Source organism: Monodelphis domestica, chromosome 2, assembly GCF_027887165.1.
Source record: "Monodelphis domestica isolate mMonDom1 chromosome 2, mMonDom1.pri, whole genome shotgun sequence".
In the NCBI taxonomy this organism is placed as follows: Eukaryota; Metazoa; Chordata; class Mammalia; order Didelphimorphia; family Didelphidae; genus Monodelphis; species Monodelphis domestica.
In genome coordinates, this window is record NC_077228.1 from 402,362,004 (window position 1) to 402,383,244 (window position 21,241).

The following is a 21,241-nucleotide window of genomic DNA, read 5'->3' on the forward strand; positions in this document are numbered from 1 at the left end:
CCACTTCTGGATGTCTCACACTAGCAGTCCCTTTCAGCCTGGTGACCTCTGCCTCTGAATGGATGGTTCCTCCCAGCAACTTCATTTTAAGGGAAACATTCAAATCATCCATATCTTCATTCTTCTGCAGACATCACTTCTAAACCTCTAGACTTTCTCTACTATATCTGGGTTTCCATAAACACACTTCATCACAATCTCCCCATTAGATTCCCCTCCTTGAGGGTAGGCATTGGCTTTCTTTCTGGTAATATTTGTATTCCCAGCATTTAGCACATAATAAGCACTTAATAAATGTTTGTTGATATGACTTGACACAATAATCTCAGTAAAGTGAAGTCCCAAGCTTGATTATTTGGAAAAAAAAAACTCATTAACTTGCAAGATCATATGAGCCTTGGTACTTACTCAATAGCTGATTCAAAGGGAGATCTTGTGTTTCTTAAAAAAAAAAAAACATCTTTTATCTTAGAACTGACACGAAGTATCTGTTCCAAGGCAGACAAGTGATAAAGGGTAGGCAAATAGGATTAAATAATTTACACAGATTCACATAGCTAAGAAGGGTCTGAGGTCAGATTTGAATCCAGGACCTCCTGTCTCCAAAAATGGCTCTCTGTTCACTGGGCCACCTAGCTGCCCTCAAACCTTGTTTCAAAGGTAGAGCTATGAATTCCAAAGAGCATTTCATTTCTTTCTCAACTGTACTACTCTGAGACTTCTCTGATTCCTCCACCATATCCCCCAGGCCACTTCTCCTAGTTTTCAGCATCCTTTTACATGTGGCCTTCCCTTGTTAGATTGTACACTCTTTGAGGGTAGGGGCTGTCTTTCTTTTTAAGTACTTATATCCCCAGCAGGTATACCAGATGTTCAGGAAAGACTGGTCCCTCTGGTGTGAGGGTTTGCCAAGTCATTTTCAGGGCTGCTTTCCTCAATGTCCACCTGCCACCCAGCTCTCACCTGTGGCCCTAAGAAAGCAGCATGCATAATAGCCATGCCCCAGTTAACCATCTTAGCAGGCAGGCTAAGTCAGGTTGAGGGTAGCTGACAGAGGGGGAAGGGGGGAAAGGTTGGGGGCCATGGCAAGAATGTGAAGACTTCCCTCAGTGGAAGGGGCTGTTGAGAATGATTTGTTCCAATGGCCACAAAGGTGGCTAAAGCAATTGCTGTGGAGCACTGGGAGATAGGTTAGACATTGAAGACACCAAGGTCATCTGCTGCACTGCAAGCTGTTGCTAATCATCTTAACTTTTGTCTTGTCACTGGATTTTGATGACTCTGGAAGAGAAAATAAGGCTGATGACTGTGCAACTCTGCCTCACTTAAATCCAATTTATGAGTTAAAAGACATCACCGAGTGATGTCATTCTGGTCCTTTTAGAATACAAAAGTTAACAACCAAGCAATCCTTGGCACTTAGTGTGTAGCACCTGAATATTGTAGGTGCTTAATAAATGTTTATTGCTTATGACTATGACAGAAAAACACAATCTTGCACCCAGGAAAGTAGGGGTGGAGAAAGAAAAGAAAAGCAAAGAAGCTGAAATAGGAAATCTAAATACAGAAGACTTGGATAGCTCTACTCAAAAACCATGTCACCTTCCTGCTTAAAAATCTAGAGTAACTTCCCACTGCCTTTTGAATAAAATATAAGCTCTTTAATCCGGCATACAAATTCTTTTATGATCTGTATCCAACCTACTTTTCTAAGTATCACATACAATTACTCCTCTTCACACTTTGCATGTTTCTGCCAAATAAGACTCTTTTCTTTTCCCCAGTCTTGCCTTTCGTGCTTCTTGCCTTTTGGCAGACTCTCTCTTCATTTCTTGAATTTTCTTCATCTACATCTTCACTTGTAGAAATGTTTCCCTTCCTGAAAGATCAAGCTCTGGGATATCTCTCCTGAGAAGCCTTCCCTGATCTCCTGTCCCTGCTGGCTTTAAGAGATTCCTTTGTTTTGGATTTCATTTACTCAATTCAGTTATCCTATTAAATGTAAAATATTGTATAATGGTGATATCTTTATCTGTCTCATCCCATTAGTGTATTTAAGATCTTTGAGAGAAAAAGTTCTGTCAAGTCATATTTGTATTCCTAGCTCTTGTTCAGTCTTGTCTGACTCTTCATGAACCAGCTATCCAGGGCGCTGGAGTGTTTTGCCATTTCCTTCTCCAGTGGACCCTGTTCACGGGCAGTGATTAAGTGACTTGCCCAGAGTCACAGCTAGGAAGTGTCAGAGGCTGGATTTGAACTCTAAATTTTCCTCACTCCAGGACTTTTTTCTTTGAGCTACCTAGCTGCCTCCTAGGCACAGAGTGAGTAAGTGGCTTGCCTAAGGATACACAGTAGGAAGTGTCTGAGCCTGGATTTAAATTCAATTCTTCAGGACTCCAGGTCTAATGCTTTTAACCCCTCTGCCACAGCTGTCTCCTAATACTTTCCTAGCAAAAATTTATGCTGCCATTCAACTCAGTTCAGCAAGACTTTACTGAGTCCATTAGATGACAGACACTGGAAACACAAAGACAAAAGTGAAATGGTCCCTGCATTCAAAGAGCTTACATTCTACTGGAGGTTTACATATACCAGAGAAGTATGTTTTTTGTTTGTTTGTTTTTAACGTGTAAAGTTATTGAAAAATAATCCCGGGGAAGAGAATACTAACAAGTGGAGGAATCAGGAAAGGCTTCCTTGAAGAGGTAGTATCTGCACTGAAATTTGAAGGGAACTGAGAAATTCTATGAAGTAGAGATTTAAGGGGATTGATGCCAAGTGTGCAGGCTAGAATAAACAAAAAGTCCCTAACAACACTCCCCATCCCTTCCTCCTTTCCTTCTTCCCTTCCTTCCTTCCTTTCCACCTACCACATAGAACAGGTCAGGAGGTACTAGGTCTAGAACAATCTCCCCACTCCATTGCCCCACCACCACCTCTCCACGTAGTCTAAATCTACCCTGCAATTGATTGGGTTTTGAGGGGTGTGCCAGAGCACAGAAAAGGGTCAGAACTGGATTTCGGGAAGTGATGACAAGCGCGGAGGAGGAAGGATTAGTTGATTGGTTGTTGGAGTGTGAACCCCTCCAACGCTCAAACATTCCCCCCCTACCCCTCCCTTGTTATTATACTTAAAGGCCTGCCCCAACTCAGCAGGTGCCTCTCAACTGAGTTACATCTCTGTTGAGAATGCCCTCTGCTAGTAAGAGTAATAAATCGGCTTGCTGCTTCGTAATATCAGAGACTTGGGTTTGGGTTTGGGTTTGGGTTTTTTTAATTCATTTTGAATCAGTGGGCTCGTGTCCCACCCAAGATGAAGGTGGGAGAGCATTCCAGACACAGGGGAGAGCCTATGAAAAGACACAGAAGCAAGAGATAAAATAGCATTTAAGAAGCAGCAGCATTGAAGCTACTTTGGGTAAAACAGGGAGCTTGAGGTGAAAGATGTGGGTGGAATCATTCCAGAAAGGATTATTAGAGCCAAATTGCAGAGGGTTTCAAATGCTTGATGAATATAGGTTAAACATAAAAGCATTAGAGAGTAACTGGGGTTTCCTGACCTGTGCTTTAGGAATATAAATTTGTCGGCTGTGTTATATAGTAGCTGTTTGTTGGTTTTTTAATGGAAAAAAATGGAATTCTCCAGTATTCATTTCTGGTCGCTCCTCAATCTAAAATTATTCTCCTTAGTTCTGAAAACAACATAATAGAAATTATCTTCTATCCATTATCTTCTCTCATCCATTATCTTCTATCTACCTCAAGCAATAGTCTTATCTCTTCCTTAATATTTCTCTTACCCTAAATCGTAACTATAAAACCCTTTGCTGCTTTCCTTATTTTTATTGATGTTCTAGCTAATTCATGAATTTAATATTCCTGAGACCATTCTTAGAGGACCATTCATTGGCACTGCGGGAAGGGGGGGGGGAGTTCTCCCTCAGGAATCAATGAGATACTCTGTCACTATATTTTTAGACAGTGTACCCTTTTCTTCATTGCAATCAACTATATAACCCCCAATCCATTGGCATGAGGTTAGTGGTGGAGATCCATGTCCATTACCCAAGTAAGGGGCAGAATAGAGTTGATTAGATGAAGAAAGAAGTCTTCAAAGTGAGGAGAGAGTCTCATAACAAGGTGCTTTGGGAATGGGGTTACATCTATATTTACATTACCAGCATTCCATTGTTCTTGAGATGAGTTGGATTCACTCTATGATTATATATAATATATAAAATGTGTAATATTATAAAGATTACATATAATATTTACTAACTGTTCATCTTAGTTTGCAGAACCCAGATTTTGGCTTCTATAATACACTATCAGAGTTGGAAGTGGCAGTAAGATATTTTGGCAAGTTTTGTTTGGATTTGGTTTTTGTTTCATCTGTAATATCTCCTGAAATATTTGAATGAAAGAGTATTTCTCAAAATCTTAACAACACCCTCCCATCTAAAAGTTTCTATAATTTCATCATGATTTTTTCTATTTCTACTAAACTGATTAAAACACCAGTTTTACTTGTGGCTGAAGTAAGACTACCTAAATGCTACTGGAATATAATTGGAAACTAATAGGAACCTTTTTTCACTCTTCCCATGGGGCCTTCTTTCTTGGTACTCTACAGTCATCTGAAAGCTATTGATCAAAAGAAACCTTTTTTACTTTAGCAAAAGAAGTTGCTAATTACATCAATGATTGCAATTGGAAATGATTCCTTAAAGGCATTTACAAAGATGTTAGTTCAGTTTCACTTTCATTTCTTGGCAACTTAATGAAAAGAGACCATTTTGCTTGGAAAGTTTCTATGCTTCTAACACAAAGATTAATACACTTATTGTTAGAACTTCTAGAACAAAATTTATTTAGCTATTTTCAATTTTAATAATACAGGGAGAAGAGGTCATTTTCCTTTTTTAATTCACCAAAAAAAAACGTGATTTGCTACATGATTTCAAGTAATTCAAAAATCCATGAATCTTAAGATGTCATTTAAATAGTTTTAAGAAAGAGCATTTATTTTCGTTTCAAAAGTACCTTTTGAAAGTGATTTGATAGAAAATTTTGCCACTGCCAAGGACATATTGAAAGGATCTCAAAACTACTGCATTTTAGAAATTGGTGAATTAGAAACTATCAATTATTATCCTTCCTGATTGGTAAATTAGAACAAGGGTAGAGGAGAGGCAGGGAATGCATGAATGTGTCATTTTGTGTATTTCAAAAAGGCAGTAGTGTCCAAGCTTAAAAGACATGGAATTATAAAAAGCTCTTTGTCAAAATATGTGTGGGAAAAAAATCACCTCAATATTCTCATTAATGAACATAATGTCTTGTGCATAGGGGCACTTAATAATATTATTTGATGATAGGGGAAAAAAACTTCAAAGAAAGAAATGATGACTCCTTTGTGGTTGTTTGGAATCTACTTCAAACTTTCTAAGAGGTTTAATCTCAGTTCTTTTTACCTTGTTTTTCTTGAAGATCAAAGTCTCTGTGTCTTCTGGAGGTGACTGCATTCGAACATACAGGCCAGAAATCAAGAAAGGAAGCTACAATAACATCATTGTTAACGTGAAGACAGCAGTTGCTGATAATCTACTTTTTTATCTTGGCAGTGCCAAGTTTGTAAGTCTGATTTGTACCTTCTCATTTTCAGGTGTTTAGTAAGTCCATATGTAGCCAGTGGCTTTCTTTGATAAGGGGAAAATTAGCAATTAGATATTTAGAAGTCAATAAGATGGCAATAAAATTTGTCTAATTACTTCCCACTCTGCACCCTTCCTCCCTATGAAAACAGAATGAGCATGCTTACCAAAGATCTGAAATGTCAAATAAAGTAAAAGTAGAACAAATATAAGGCAAAAAGTTGTTTTGTATAGTACTGGGGTCCTTTGACTTAAATGTGTCAGCATGGTAGCATTTCTCCTGTGCAACTTTACTAAATAATTTCAGTTCCAACTGTTTAAAACTGAAGGCAAATTGATGTTGTTCTTTAGGGAGGGAAAATACTCCTTAGCTTCTGTCTTAGTGACAATTCTAAGACAGAAGGGCATCAGGTAGCCAAACCAGAATTAAGTAACTTACCAGGGTCATACAGCTAGGAAGTTCTTGAGATCAGATTTGAACCCAAGTTCTACTGACTCCAGGCCTGGCACTCTATTGTGTAGCTGACCCTAAAACTGATATTGGCTATAATTTGTCCTTACTAAAAATAAGAAAAATCTATTTTCATCAATGAAATAAAATAATACACAAATAAAATACTATAGTCTAGACCTATGAATTCATTGGTACAGGGAACTCTTAGATAGGGAAATTCCAATTTATGATCTTAGAGAGTTGCCTATGGGATACTGAGAGGTTCTATATATAAGAGACAAGATTTGAATTTGGGTCTTCCTGGCTCCAAGGCCAATTTGATCCACTACACCATGCTGCCTCTTACAAAATAGTAATAGAAATTCTAACATTTCTAGAGCTCAGTAGATTGTAAATGTTGTCAAAAGAACCCTAAGATAGGTAATAAAAACGTTGCTACTTCCATTCTTTTTTTTTCAACCTTTACTTTTTATCTTAGTAACAACTCTAAAACAAAAGGAAAAGAGCTAGAGTTTATTAAGTGACTTGCCCAGCATCACACAGATAGGAAATGTCAGAAGCCTTACTTTTTCTATTCTGAAGAAAAAGACCAAAATCCAGAGAGATAAAGCAGAGCTATAACTGAGACCCACTTTTTTGGATACTCAAGTCCAATGTTCTTTAACTTATCTCATAGTAAAATCAAGTTAAAATGACCAAAATTTGTGGGCAATACTTTATAGTAATGAAATCTTTCCTAGTGGTTTCTGCAGTATTTGTCTAATTCATCTCTCAAACTGAAATGGCAAGAACTTGTTCTCTATTGGACTGTCCACAAACTAAAATCAAAAGTTCAGCATGCTCTCTAGGCTGATTTCTATTACCCTAGTATCTTCTGGTTTAAAGCAAGACTTTTATCCAAAGCTACTTGTTTAAGCTAAAATAATCTTTTTATCTTCCTGTACTGCTGTTTTGCCCTATTTATTTACCTTTCTTTTTTAAAATCCTTATCTTGTACTAGTAACAGCTCTAAGACCAAAGGGCTAGGATTAGACAAATGCAGTTAAGTGACTTACCAAAGGTGACATAGCTAGGAGGTATCAGATCAAATTTGAACTCAAGTCTGCAGTTCTATGATTGTGCCTCCTGTCTGTCCATTTTGCATTATTTCTAGACCCAAATCCTGAAGTGAGAAAAAAAAATTTTCCAAATGAGAGCTAATATATTCACTATACAAATTCTTAAATATATTGAAATTTTAGTACTGCTCCTCTCTTGTTAATCCTATGTCTGCCAACCAAATCAACATCAAGATATAGAATGGAATAGTGGAAAGAGCTCTGATCTTGAGCCAAGGGGGCTGGGTTCAAGGTAAATCTCTAAAACACTGGCTGTGTAAACCTAGACAAGGCACATAAATTCTCAGCCACCCCAAAATATTCTCTAAGACTTAAGGTTGTTGAGCATCTGCCAAACTTCATTGCTATAGAAAGTTGAGGTTGGGGAAGAAGTATTACTTATACCAATGGAAAAACAGTCTCAGATCTTCTCCCTGCTACCTCCTCACAAAAAAACAAAGTCATCATCTAAGCAAGCAGAACTCTCTACCAGGGTTGATTTACCCAAACACACACACATTCTATATATTATTCTATATTTTTATTATAGCATTTACATATAATGTATTTTATATCATATACATAATATATAATATAATGTAATAGATATAAAGAAACATACATAGATATATACATTCGGTTGTGCACATATGCATGTGTGTAAACATGGGGAGTGTATGAAATCTTGCACAGGGCAGGAATATCTGTCACTTTAAAAGTTATCAAAATAAAAAGTTCATCAAAAATACATGAAAACATAGTTGATATCATCTGAGTTCAAGGATAAAAGGATTCCTAGTTGTTCCACATATGTGAATTATAGCCAACCCTTGTCAATGGACCCAAAGGATGCCACTATATTTCTCTGTACAAGTACTTCAAGGAAAATTACTTTTGCTATTCTGTTTTTCTTCCTCAGACTGACTTTCTGGCCATAGAAATGCGAAAGGGGAAAGTGAGCTTCCTCTGGGATGTTGGCTCTGGAGTTGGACGAGTAGAATACCCAGATTTGACCATTGATGACTCATATTGGTACCGAATTGAAGCATCAAGGTAATGAATACAGTAATAAAGATCATCATCATTAAGTTGGACAATATTTTGAAGGCATCAATAAATTAATACCTAGATGATTATATCAGTTTCATAATAAATATTGCTACGTGAATTGGGAGAGGTAAAGATTAATAATTTCTTTAAAAAAACAGATATAAAGTCCAAGAAAACATACTTCTCTCTATAGGATGTATGTGCCTGTGGTCATGCATGTTTAGGTGTTCTCCTGTCATCAAACTTTAGTGTTTTCTTGTGACATGAACATAGCCTGTTAGGTTATTTAATATGTGAGCAGAAGACAACCTCTATTAGGTCCTTTCAAGATGGAAAATCTTGGGATGAGTGTAGGTCTCTTTCATCTAAGAATCAATCTAGCTAAAACCGAGGAGGCTCATTTCCAGAATATTGTCCATCAGCTAAATTTTTATGGCCAGAGCAACACAAAAGACTTTCTAATAAGACCTAGATAAGTTATGATATTCAGTAATGGGGGAACAGTGAAGAAAATATGGATTCCTAAAAAGCATATGCATATGTACATGCATATATACATTTATATGACTGTATATGTTTTATATATGTATCTGTTGATATAGCTATGTATTTAGATATATATGTCTATATATATGAGTGTAGGCATATGTATAGATAGGTATTGGTGTATATTGAAAGAACAAAGGTTAACTTTTGACTTTGCATGTCCCAGCTGAGTCAAATTTTCATTTTCTGGAATACTATTTTAGTATAATTAAAACTAATATATAATCAAGAAATCTGGGAATTATATGCTATGTCTGGAGCATCATTTAGGCTTCATTTACTGTAGGAAATGAAAGAAGATGCCCAAGGAAATGGTAGAAACCAGGACCCATTAGCATGACCACCAAACAAAAGGAACAGTGTATCAGGAAGCTCTCAACTAGAATGTAAAGCAGCTAGAAAATAGCTTTCATTTGACAAATGGCAAATCCATCTACTAATTGCTGCTGTTATCATTTGTCATTAGTCACCAGCAGGCCCAGAGTCGAGAAAAATACTATGATAATTGTGTTCCCTGCTTGTAATGTATAATCATAATATCCAAAGGAGATCAGATTGTTGGTTTTAAATTCAGACCTGGAAAATAAGGATTATTTGAAAGCTAAGAACCTTAAAGACATGAGTTTGCCAGATATCTCTCTGTTTTGTACATTTATTTCATCAAATGTATCTGGAGAATATGCATATTATTTTCTGTTCTTTCTTTCCCTTTGCTCCTGAAGAACCGGAAGAAATGGAACTATTTCTGTTAGAGCATTGGATGGTCCCAAAGCCAGCATCATACCAATCACATACAATTCAATCTCCCCACCAGGCTATACAATTCTAGATGTGGATGCAAATGCAATGCTCTTTGTTGGTGGATTGACTGGAAAATTAAAGGTAAAAGGGATTTCCTTCATCCTTATATATTTGATCTTTATAAACTGGTACATTTTTATATTAACTAGTTAAGATATTAACAACCATTGTTACAACATAATAACTATATCTAGATTCCTAAAATATACTAGTCTATTAACTAGAAAAGACTTTTTTAAACCTATCAAAAAACTTTCAGTTTTAACTTCACTGTTTTTTTAATGAAAACATGACTAAGAATAATGTTTTTCGAGCTGAATACCAGAACTTCAAGAATTTTTTTTTTCCAAACAAGGAGGGTGTATCAATATATGCTGAGACAATTCTTGTTTTGCTCTCTGACATGACAGAAATTCTTGACATGATTCTTTTATCTCCTTTCATGTCAGTCTTCTCAGAAGAGGGTTTTTAAAAATGCAACTTCATTTAAAACATCCTTTTTTTATTTAACTCTCACATAGGATATGAAGTGATATGAAGTTCATACTCAGTACTAATTAAAAGATTTATGACTACCTTGGGAAATATCCTAGGAACCATAAGCTTTCAGATCATGATCTGTGTCTGAAAATTTTCGAGTTGATCTTTTCCTCATTCTTAGAGGGTAATATTCTTAATATTCATAATTGCTTGATGGCAGGTACTTGTGCATTACCAACTGCCTGAATTTTAAAGGGGCTCATGTTTTTGAAATGAAATGAGGTGTTTATGAAAAGACCTGTGGGTGAGACAGAAGAGCACAGTTGAATAGAATGGATTAATCCTGAGCTTGTAGGAGATATCCAGGGAGAAGATTCGTCAAGAAGATTGAAAAGCCATGGTGACCCCAAATTTTAATCTGACAGTTGCAAAGAAAGCTCATCAAGTTCCCATGAGGACCCAATCTTGACTTTTAGAGAGAGGGAAATCACAAAACAGGTTTATTTATTTTACTTGGTAGATGAGGTAAGACTATAAAATAACAAGACTAATTCTATGAAGCATATGATGAAATGTTAATTTAGAAATGTTGGTTTATGACATTGGGAATCCATTTTCCACCCTTCTAAACTGTTCTTGTCCCCAGGGATGTAACCCAGTGGCAAAGTAGCTGTCTTAGATTCAGTTCACTTGGGGATAGAGAAAGGACAGGGACAAAAGGAATTAACAGATAATCTAAAAAACTCATGAAAACCAATCATTTTAAGCACCAGCCTCTTGGAATGTTTGTTATAGCTAGTCACAAGTGCCAAAATAAACCTCTTAGGAGAGGAGGAAAGAATCAAAAAATAAAGCTAACCTACTGCGTTGGAAAACCAATTTCTGTATATTGAGGGTGAATCTCTACTTGTGGTGGGAAAAATGATTCCAAGAAGTATTCCTACTTTAATTTTACTCTCACTGATCAATATCTCTTTACCTAGAGAAACACCTCAATTTAACAAATATTTCTTAAGCAAATACTATAGGGCAGGCATTCTAGGCTCTGAGTCTACAAAGACTTCAGGGATTAGAAATTTCAAAGTATTAATGGTTTGATTACACTATTTTGGAGATAGGCCACATTGATGAATTTGACCAAAAAATTATGGCCAGAATTTATTTTTAAGCACTACAATCACATTTGAGCTAAATTCTAACAAATATTGTTGTTGTTTTTTTCCTTTGTTCAGAAGGCTGATGCTGTACGAGTCATTACCTTCACTGGATGTATGGGTGAAACTTATTTTGACAGCAAACCCATAGGCTTGTGGAACTTCCGAGATATAGAAGGTGACTGTAAAGGATGCACTGTCAGGTTAGTTATGATATGATGTCTCTTCATCTAGTCCGCTGGGTTCTGATGGTCTCACTTTTAGTAGATAGAATTCTATTATCATACAGAGGCAACAAATGATCAATCATGTAGTTTCTGTTCTATTCATTATCTTCACCATTAAGATTAGGGTTACTATGGTTTAGTAGTGCTTAGGGTTGGAAGATTATATACAAAATAGATAAAAAGGACTTGTGTAAAAACCTGTATTTAAATCATTATACACAATTAGATTAGGAGAAAAGCAGCTAAGTGGTACCATGGATGCAGAAAAATTCATCTTCATGAGTTTCAGTCAGGCCTCAGATATTTATTTTCTGTGTAACCCTTGACAAGTCACTTAACCCAGTAAAATGAGCTGGAAAGGCAATGGAGAACCACTCCAGTATGTTTGGCAAGAGAATATCAAATGGGATCATAAAGATTTGAGTACTACTGAAACTACTAAACCTTTTGGTAGAGGAGCAGAGAGGAGGAGGAGAAACAAAAAACAAAGCAAACCCACTGAACAACAGATACAGAGGCTGAGTATAAAGGATTGAGAAAGAAGTGGAGATAAAGGAGATAGTTTCTTGGGAAGGTAAAAATAAAGAGTCTGGATATAGAAACATGGGGAAAGGGTAAAAATGCTCACAGGTTGAACAAAAGCATTCTAAAGCAAAACTTTGAAAAAAAATCAATTTAGGACATTTATCTAGATATAACCTCCTTGAATACAAGGACCATGTCTTCTTAACTTTACATTGATAGAAGTGGCTCTGACATATGCATGACCATGGATATACGGCATTTGACTACTCAGTCCCCTAGGCCATTATCTAAGATATATTGCTATAAATTGCTAAGCAGTATTATATCTGCTTTGGTGAGGGAGTTCATTCATCAGAAATAAAATTTGAGACTTTGTAATATCATTAAAATCATAGGATAAATGAAAAAAAATGCAAAGATTATTTAATAATTTGGTGGGGAATAGATTTAGTTCAAGGTGTGCTGATAAAGATTTAACAACCATGGAGGTAAGAGAGAAATGTACCTTTGATACACTTTTAAGTCTAATCTGCATTATTAAGATTTTCTTGTCTAGACCATCAACAAAAAAAAATCAAGTCTTAATCTTTGTAACATTTGCTGTTTTCAGAAGCATAAATGCTCACATGAAAAATTTAAAAATCACTATCCCCAGTCAAGTCAAATTGGTTATAGCTTGATTTAAATTCTTGTCAAATAAGATAATATTTTTAAAACATTTAGCATAGTATCTGGCACATATAGGTAGGTTTTGTTTTCATGTCAGATATGTAGGGATTAAATCTATGACTGGACTAAATATAAGACAATGTAGTCACTGATTTTAAAAATCAATACAGCTCAAGTCAAAATGACTTTTTAGCAGCTTGATTTATAAAAAGAGGGAAGAGAGTGAAAGTAGAGAAATGTAAAAGAGAGTAGGGTAAGAAGTCTAGCTTATCACCCTAAATGTTGTTCCAGTCTCAGGCTCAACCCAAGCCAGTCTCTTAATCCCTCAGCCAGAGGGCTTGGTGTTGAATTAATTAAGGGTTCAACCCACATGGCCTTCTCCAAGAAGAGGAGGCCTCTCAGGAACTAAACTCTCCAGAAGCCAAGAAAGTAGGGTCAACTTTTTTCACTCATCCAATCTGAAGTCCAAAAGGAGAAGATCCAAGAGCAGTCTTGCCAGAAGCAGTTCAAGTGCCAGAGTCCCAGGTCCAAGTGAAGCCAAAGACCAAAGCCCCAAGGCAAAGTCCCCAAGGAGAATATCCTCCAACCCAAAAATTCAGGATGAAGCCTTCTTGGACTGGAAGTTCATCATCTTTTATAGTTCTTTTTTTATGTCACTTCCTGTCCCTCCCTCCACTTTATGGGGACCAATTGCAGACTTTAAATTTGCTTAGCACTGCCCAGGGGGGCAGTATTTGTAGGTTCCACCTCTAGTCCTATGCAGATATAAACTCTTATCAAAGGATTCACAAGTTTCTGACTGATTGAGTTGAAAGGGTGGAGCTCTCTAAGTGGTTTGTGAACTCCCCCCACATAGTGCCAAGTAGAGGTGTTCAAGCTTTGGTTAATTAAATTTAAAATTAGGCAAGGGGAGAGTCAATCTCATCTTCACAGATACTTCCAGGAATTCCAGTTGGATAAGAGACAAACACACACACACACACACACACACACACACACACACACACACACACAAACATTATGAATAAGAGAACAAAAGGAAGTAATGAATTTATCTTGGTTGGAGTGGAAGCATGATTTTTTCCCTTTAAAAGAAATAAAAAAAAATATTAAGGGCAAAATATATTATTTACATTAAAAAAATAATTTCTGTACCATGAAAAACTTTAAAGAAAGAAAAATAGCTTAGGAAGAATATTTAGTATGTAGAAATACAACAGATTAATCTTTATATATATAAAGAACTTTTCAAAATTTATAATTAGTACCAACTCTACAATGGATAAATTATTAATGTCTGAAAGGAAAACTTTCAAAAGATCATTATTAATCAACACATCCTTATTAAAGCAACTTTGAGGTTCTATCTTAAACCCATCGAATTAACCAAAATAATTAAAAGCAATGAAACTCAGTGCTTATCAGGTCAAGTCAAATTAGCTAACATTTATTCATCATGTAGTATGTGCCAGGCATTGGAAGGTAAAAATGTACTCCTTGCCCTGAAGGAAATCACATTCAACTGGGAAAATAACAAATAAGCTAGAAAAATATATAGTAAGTAAAATATATATTTATAAATATTCATATATATACTTATATTATAATACTTATAGTATTTATATTTATATAGAATATTTATAAATATATAATGTATTATATATATTTGTATATATATAATAGAATAGAATATTTATAAATATATATAATATATACTAAGCAAATTGAAGAAACTCTAAGGGTTATGACATCAAGAACCCTGAAATAGTGGAATTTAACCTGCCTTGAAGGTTTCAGGGAAACTAAGAGGCATGGGGGAAGAGTGCAAGAGCATTCCAGGTCTGAGGGACACAGTGCAAGATACAGCATTGGGATACTGAATATCAGTTCAAGTATTACAAATAAGCTAGTATTGCTAGAATTTAGAGAGTATGAAGAAAGATAAAACGTACAAATAGATAGTTAGGACAGGGCTATAGAGGACAATAATTTTTTGCTGATGAAAACTTTTATAGTTCTTTGTAGAGCAATCTGAGAGTATACAGTGAAAGTTATAAAAACAATTATACACCAGGACCCAATAATTCTTTTGTTAAAAAAAATATACACCAAGGGGCAGCTCAGTGGCTCACAAAATATAAAACCAAGACTTGAGAAGAGAGGTCCTATGTTCAAATATGACCTCAGAAACTTCCTAGCTGTGTGACCCTGGGCAAGTCACTTAACTCCCCTTGCCTAGTCCTTACTACTCTTCTGTCTTGGAACTGCAACTTAGTATCAGTTCTGAGATGGGAGGTAAGGTTTTTTTTTTTTTTTTTAATAAAGAAAACAAGAATTTACTCGAAACCCTGAGAGGTGTAATGATCAACTACTACTCCAGATGACAAAATATGAAATATGCCCCTCACTTCCTTCCAGATAAGGGATGAATATAAAATGGTTGGGTGGGTGGTGTTGGGTGGTTGTTCAGGGGCAGCGGAAGGGGCAGTATTAATGAAAGGAGTAGATTATAAATGCATGTAAAAAAAGGAAATTTGCTAAATTTACACATAACATAATATATAGAACCTAAAAGTGTTATAAGAACAGCAACAGTATGAAAGAGCTATCTGTTCAGATATTTTCATAGTACAGTTACTTATAATTGCAAACAATAATCAAAACAAAGTTAAATATCCCAAATGTGGTGGAATGGTAGAATGGATTGTAATGTATTAATGTAATTGAATGCAATAATTCAATGTAGATGAAGAAGTATGACAAATACAAAGAAATGTAGAAAGACGTTATGAAATAATGTAAAGTGAGGAAAAAATAAAAGCAGAACCAGAAAAAAAAAGTTTACAACTATGACCACATCCAAGGAAGAGTGTATTTGGAATGAATGAACAAATGGAGAATTCTGATGGCCTAAAAGGTGATGTAGGACAATAAAAAGAAGGCTGAATTTGGAGGCGAATGAGCCAGGTTCAAATCCTGATTCTCCCATTGTAACTTTGGTTCAATCATTTTACCTTTTTACTTCTCATGATCTTTTCTTTTTTTAAACCCTTACTGTTAGTCAATATTAGTTCTAAGAAGGACAGTAAGCACTAGGGAATTGGTGCTAAGGGATTGCCTGGAGACACACAGCTAGGAAGTATCTGAGGACAATTTTGAACCCAGGTCCTCCTGACTCCAGGCCTGGCACATTGTACCTAGCTGTCCCGTCATTTTCTTCATTTCTAAAATGAGAAGTTAGATGAACTTTAAGATCCATTCAAGTTCTAGATGGATCATTTATGAAGGAATCACTGAAAAATTATGACATTTCCTATATTAGAATTCAATTAATCAAATAGAAATTGTTGCAAAGCAAGTACATTGATTGTATTAATGTTTCTCTACTATTAATAGAAAGCAAATCTAATTGTTGCATTAATGTTAATATTTTGGAGTTTAGTCACTCAGTTGGTCAAAGGGTTCCTATGAGAACTTTAGAATATAACAATCAGCAGAAACTAAACAGTAGAAGGGTGGATGAATATTCAAATTGTCACACAGATTTGAAAAAATTAAGGAGCAATCAGTAAATCTTGACTTTCACTTACAACCTGAGGCATACATACATTTTGTCATGACTTATGTTCCCATAATCCATTTTCTACTCTACCTAGCACTGCAGGTACTTCCCTCCCAACTATCAGGAGGAAGCTACAGGGGGCAGGAGTTCCTAAATTATACTGCTTAGTCCCTTCCTTACACCTTCATGTAATTGGACACTAAGATTAAAATAAGAAAAATGCCTAAGTATTGTAATATGCCCTTAGCAAAACTTTGAAATAAATATGTAAGTCTTCCATTTATTTACAATTTGCAGACAGCTATTCCCATTACTTTGGAGCTATAAATAGCAGAGTGTTACTATTCATGAGATTAAGCTGCAGCAACCAGATCTAAAATCAAGGACCAAGAAGGAAACAAGGGAAAGTTAAGGCATAATGATATAGCTCATTAATCATACAAAATGGTAGTCACATTCCATGAAAACATATTCAAAAATAAATAGAAAAACTTTGAAAATCAGGCTGCTGGTGAGTGTGTTAACTAGAAGGGAGCTAGAGCTACAAACCTAAAAGAAAAATTCATTTTAAAATATTCAAAATAGGATAAATCATTATTAATATAAGGCTAAATGGTAAAACATTGCAGTAACACATTTCAGAGCTTACTATTGTTTTCTTTCAATCCCAAAGTCATAAATTCAAACTGGATTAAACTGTAGTTGATCCAAAACAATCTCATACAGCAGATGAAATTGGTTGAGCCAAACTCTCTGTGAAGGTGTGCCATGTTGAAATCACCTCTTGTGGATGAATTCCTCCTCAATTTTTTCTTGACTTACAGAATCATGGGATTTAGACCTAGAAAGGGCTATTGGCCAACCCCTTAATTCTCAGACCAGCTAACTGAAGCCTAGAGGAACTAAATCTATAGGTTAAGTGCAAATGGATGAATTCTATGCAGTAGAATGTTGCTGAATATATTGTCCAGATTATTACTTTTATTTCATCTGTGTGTATATGTGTGTATGTGCGTGCACGTATGTGTGTTTGCGTGTAAAGAGTCGGGGCTAAGTCAGCCTCTAATACATGCTGGCTATTTGGCCCTAGACAAGTAATTTAATATCTTCCTGCCCCCAAACTGCAGAACAGGTGCTGATTTGCATTAATAGATGGAGTTTCCTCACCAAGAGTTGCCTGTGCCAATAAATCCAAAAATGTATCGACATACATAATTATAGATTATAAGCTAGGCCTAAAAAAAATTGAAAAATAAGAGGAGATAATACTAGATCTCATGTGGGGAAATTGCCTAGCACCTTCAATGATTCCAAAATATTCATTTTTTTTCTAAAGATTTTTTCCTAAGCTATTCTTTTCCTAATGATACTTTAAAGCTACGGATCACAAAAGATTAGTATCTTGGAAGAATCAAAATTGCAGATAACTCAAGGTGTAATGAAAAGAGAAATATCGTGTAGTAAATTATTCTTTATACTGATCAATGCAGCTTGTCTCTGCAGTCATCACCTGGAAAATACCGTTGTGATGCAACATGGCCACTAACTCAACAGGTTCTACAGCCCTTGTCTTCTCAGCAGCCACAGCTACTAAAGTGCCAGAAAAGGACATTCTCAATTTCAAAGTCCTTGTCACTGTCAAATGCCTTGGTTGTTTTGATTTTATTTAAGAAAATGATATTTTTTTAAAAGTTGACAATGTACCCTAAGTACCTCTGAACATTTCCATCTAACTTACAATCAAATTCCCTTATCTGTTATGTCTCTCCCTTTTAGAATATGAGCTCCTTGAGAAAAAGGTCTGTCCTGCTTTTCTCTTTGTATACCTAATGCTTGTCAATTTTTTCAATCTCTCCTCCTCAATACTCTCTCCTCTGAGTTTTCATGACATTGCTCTTCTCCTGGTTTTCCTCCTATCCATCTCAATATCCTCATACTCTTTTGCTGGTTCATTATCTATATCATTCTTACTGTACTATTCCTCCTTCTCTTCTCTTTCTACATTCTCTTCCCACTGTTTTAGTGATCATGTGCTTACCATTGCATTACAGATCTATATTTCCAGTCTCATTGTCTCCCCTGAGCTTCAATCCCACCTCCCTAGTTGCAACTGCTATGTTCTGTCATATCTAACTCTTCATTACTTCATTTGGGGCTTTCATGACAAAGATACTGGAGTGGTTTACCATTTCCTCACCCAGCTCATTTTACAGAGGATTAAAGGAGAAAAACAGGGTTAAATGACTTACCCAAGGTCACACAACTAGTAAGTGCCTGAGACCAGATTCAAATTTAGAAAGAGGAGTCTTTCTAATTCTAAGCCCAGTGCTCTATCCACTATACCACCTAGCTCCCCGGATTGCTTATTAGGCATTTAAAATTGGATGTCTCAGAAACATTTCAGACATAACATTTTTCCTATAGAACTCATTATCTTTCTCCCCAAATCTAGCTCTCTTCCTAAACTGGATCTCTGTTTCTGTCAAAGACCCTACCATTCTTCCAGGATCCCAAGTTTGTCACCATAAATTTCTCAGCCTCCCTAATCTCCCCTATCCAAGCTGTTGCCAATCAGGCCATATTTATCTCAATGATATCTCTCATATCTGATCCCTTCTCCCTTAAATATCTATCACTTTAGATCTCTGCTTGCCTAGATTATCACAGTGATCTCGTAAATTAATCTTTCTACCTTGAGTCTCTGCTCACTTCCATCCATCCTTCACAGTGCTGCCAGTTATCTTCCTTAAGCAGAAATCTGACCAGGTCAATCCCCTATTAAATCAAAGCACTACAAGTGCTTTCCTGTTGTCTCCAAAGTCACATTTAAACTCCTCTATTTAGCTTTTGTAGCTCTTCAGAACCTTGCAGAAATCAATTTTTCTAGCCTCATTGTTCCTCCCATATTCTATAATCCAGCCAATCTCATCTTCTCTTTGTTTCTTCCACATGGGCACTCCATCTTTAAGATACATCTCAGGCACTACCTTCTATGTTAAACCTTTGCTGATCCCTCCCTCCCCCCCCCCCCATCACTTATTACTGTTCCCATTCTGTAAATATCTTGGTTTTCTTTCTTCCTAATCTCCCTTTTTCCTTATTGTATTCTTCTAACCTTGTAGTGGTGAACCTTTTAGAGACCAAGTGCCCAAACTGCACCCAGTATCATATGTGAGCCACCCAATTACCCCAGATAGGGGAGGAAGGAAGGGCTCTCATTGGGCTGATGAACAGAGGGGCGGGTAATGTGAAAAATGTCTCAGGTACAGTGGAGAGGGTGAAGGAAGCATACATGCCAGAGGTTCATCAACACACTTCTAACCTATCCTATATGTATAACTTTTCCTTTGAATCAGAACCATTTGAAACAATTTTTATATTATTCATCCATGTATTCAAAAAATGTACCTTGCTAGCATTGATCTCTTACAACACTTATATATGGAATTTATGACATATTGTCACTAGTCTACATTATATTCAACTACTTTGTATGTATCTGTATTTATTCTCTTTTTATTTATTCTGCATATATTTATATATGTCCTTGTCTCATATTCAAATATATACCCCTTTGAGCAGAGATTATTTCATTCTTCTTATTTACATTTCTAGCACCTAATATGATGCCCCCCACTGAAGTAGACACTAAGTAATACTCATTAATAGATTGGTTAATTGGTGGTAGACAAAAACAGTCCTCAGAATAATACCAAATCAATTGAGAATTAGGGTAAAAGATATCAATGGAATGTGGGACTAAAAAAGGTATTAAGCCAGGGTAACAAGAGAGAAAAAGGTAACCAATGAACAGCTTGTTAGCTGAACTTGAATTGCCAAAGTATTCATTTAGCCAGGAGAAGATTTCCAGTGTTTGGGCTTGATCCTGCATAGATAATTTATGGGAAGAACAAGAATTTCATAGGATAAGAAGGCAAAGTATAATCTGTATCAGTAGAGGAAGTATTCCCACTGATCATATCTAATCAGCAAAGTCATTGGTTCAGCACTATGAACCCTGTACATATGTAATAAATATTTTTACTCATTACTGTCCCTATTCTGTGAATATTTTGTTGGTTTTCTTCCTAGTCCCTCTCTTTCCTTCTTGTCTTCTTCCATACGTATAACATTTCCTTTGAATCAGAAGCATTTTAAACAATAGTTATGTGGTATTATATTATTCATTCATTTATTTTTAAAATGTACCATGCTAGGTACTTATATACAGAATATATAGAACATGTTCACTGATCTATAGCAGTTTATAATCAGTATATTTTGCATTAAATATCTTGACTTATAGATTTTTTTTCTTTCTAGTCCACAGGTGGAAGACACTGAGGGTACTATCCAGTTTGATGGAGAAGGCTATGCTTTGGTCAGCCGCCCCATACGCTGGTACCCCAATATATCCACAGTCATGTTCAAGTTCAGGACCTTTTCTTCAAGTGCTCTTCTGATGTACCTTGCCACCAGAGACCTGGTAAAAAAAATCACATAAGCGCATACCACATTGGTTGGACTACATAGCTCACAAATTTTAATTAACATGAAATAACACAAGAAAAAGAAAATGGATTTGTTTTGTAGCACCCAGTCATGAATGATGATAATTGTAAACAGAATTTATTTTGCTTTAGTAGCTATAACTCCAAACATAAGCTTAATGTGATTTTCCAAACATCTTACAATAAGAACCTAACAGACTACCAAGTACCCTGTTTGGAATCTTGTCAAAGCAAAGCCACTATCCCAAGCTAGATGTTTGTTCAATTATTCACATACCTTTCAAGATACCCAGATGGATAATTATTCTTCTAGGATACTAAATTATAACCTAATGGCTTACTTGATATTCTATCCAAAGTGCCTCATTTACACTGAGTAGGCTTTTCTTTCAATAAAACCTATCTCAATAGCTTTATCATAGCTTTTTACATCATTAAAAACTATATTTCACCCATATAAGTGGGTACATACAGCTCCATAAGAGCTTCTTTTCTGATGTAGCACAGAAAT

At 35.8% G+C, this 21,241-nt stretch overlaps 1 protein-coding gene across 1 annotated transcript in view; it reads left to right on the forward strand.

Moving 5' to 3' along the window:
- Nucleotides 1-21,241, forward strand: part of LAMA2 (laminin subunit alpha 2) — a 923,420-nt gene that overhangs the window by 847,387 nt on the left and 54,792 nt on the right. Inside the window, exons 45-49 of the mRNA XM_056818751.1 lie at nucleotides 5,491-5,634; nucleotides 8,125-8,258; nucleotides 9,524-9,683; nucleotides 11,315-11,439; nucleotides 20,543-20,705. Coding sequence (XP_056674729.1) covers nucleotides 5,491-5,634; nucleotides 8,125-8,258; nucleotides 9,524-9,683; nucleotides 11,315-11,439; nucleotides 20,543-20,705 — 726 coding nt within the window. The remainder of the gene's footprint in view (nucleotides 1-5,490; nucleotides 5,635-8,124; nucleotides 8,259-9,523; nucleotides 9,684-11,314; nucleotides 11,440-20,542; nucleotides 20,706-21,241) is intronic.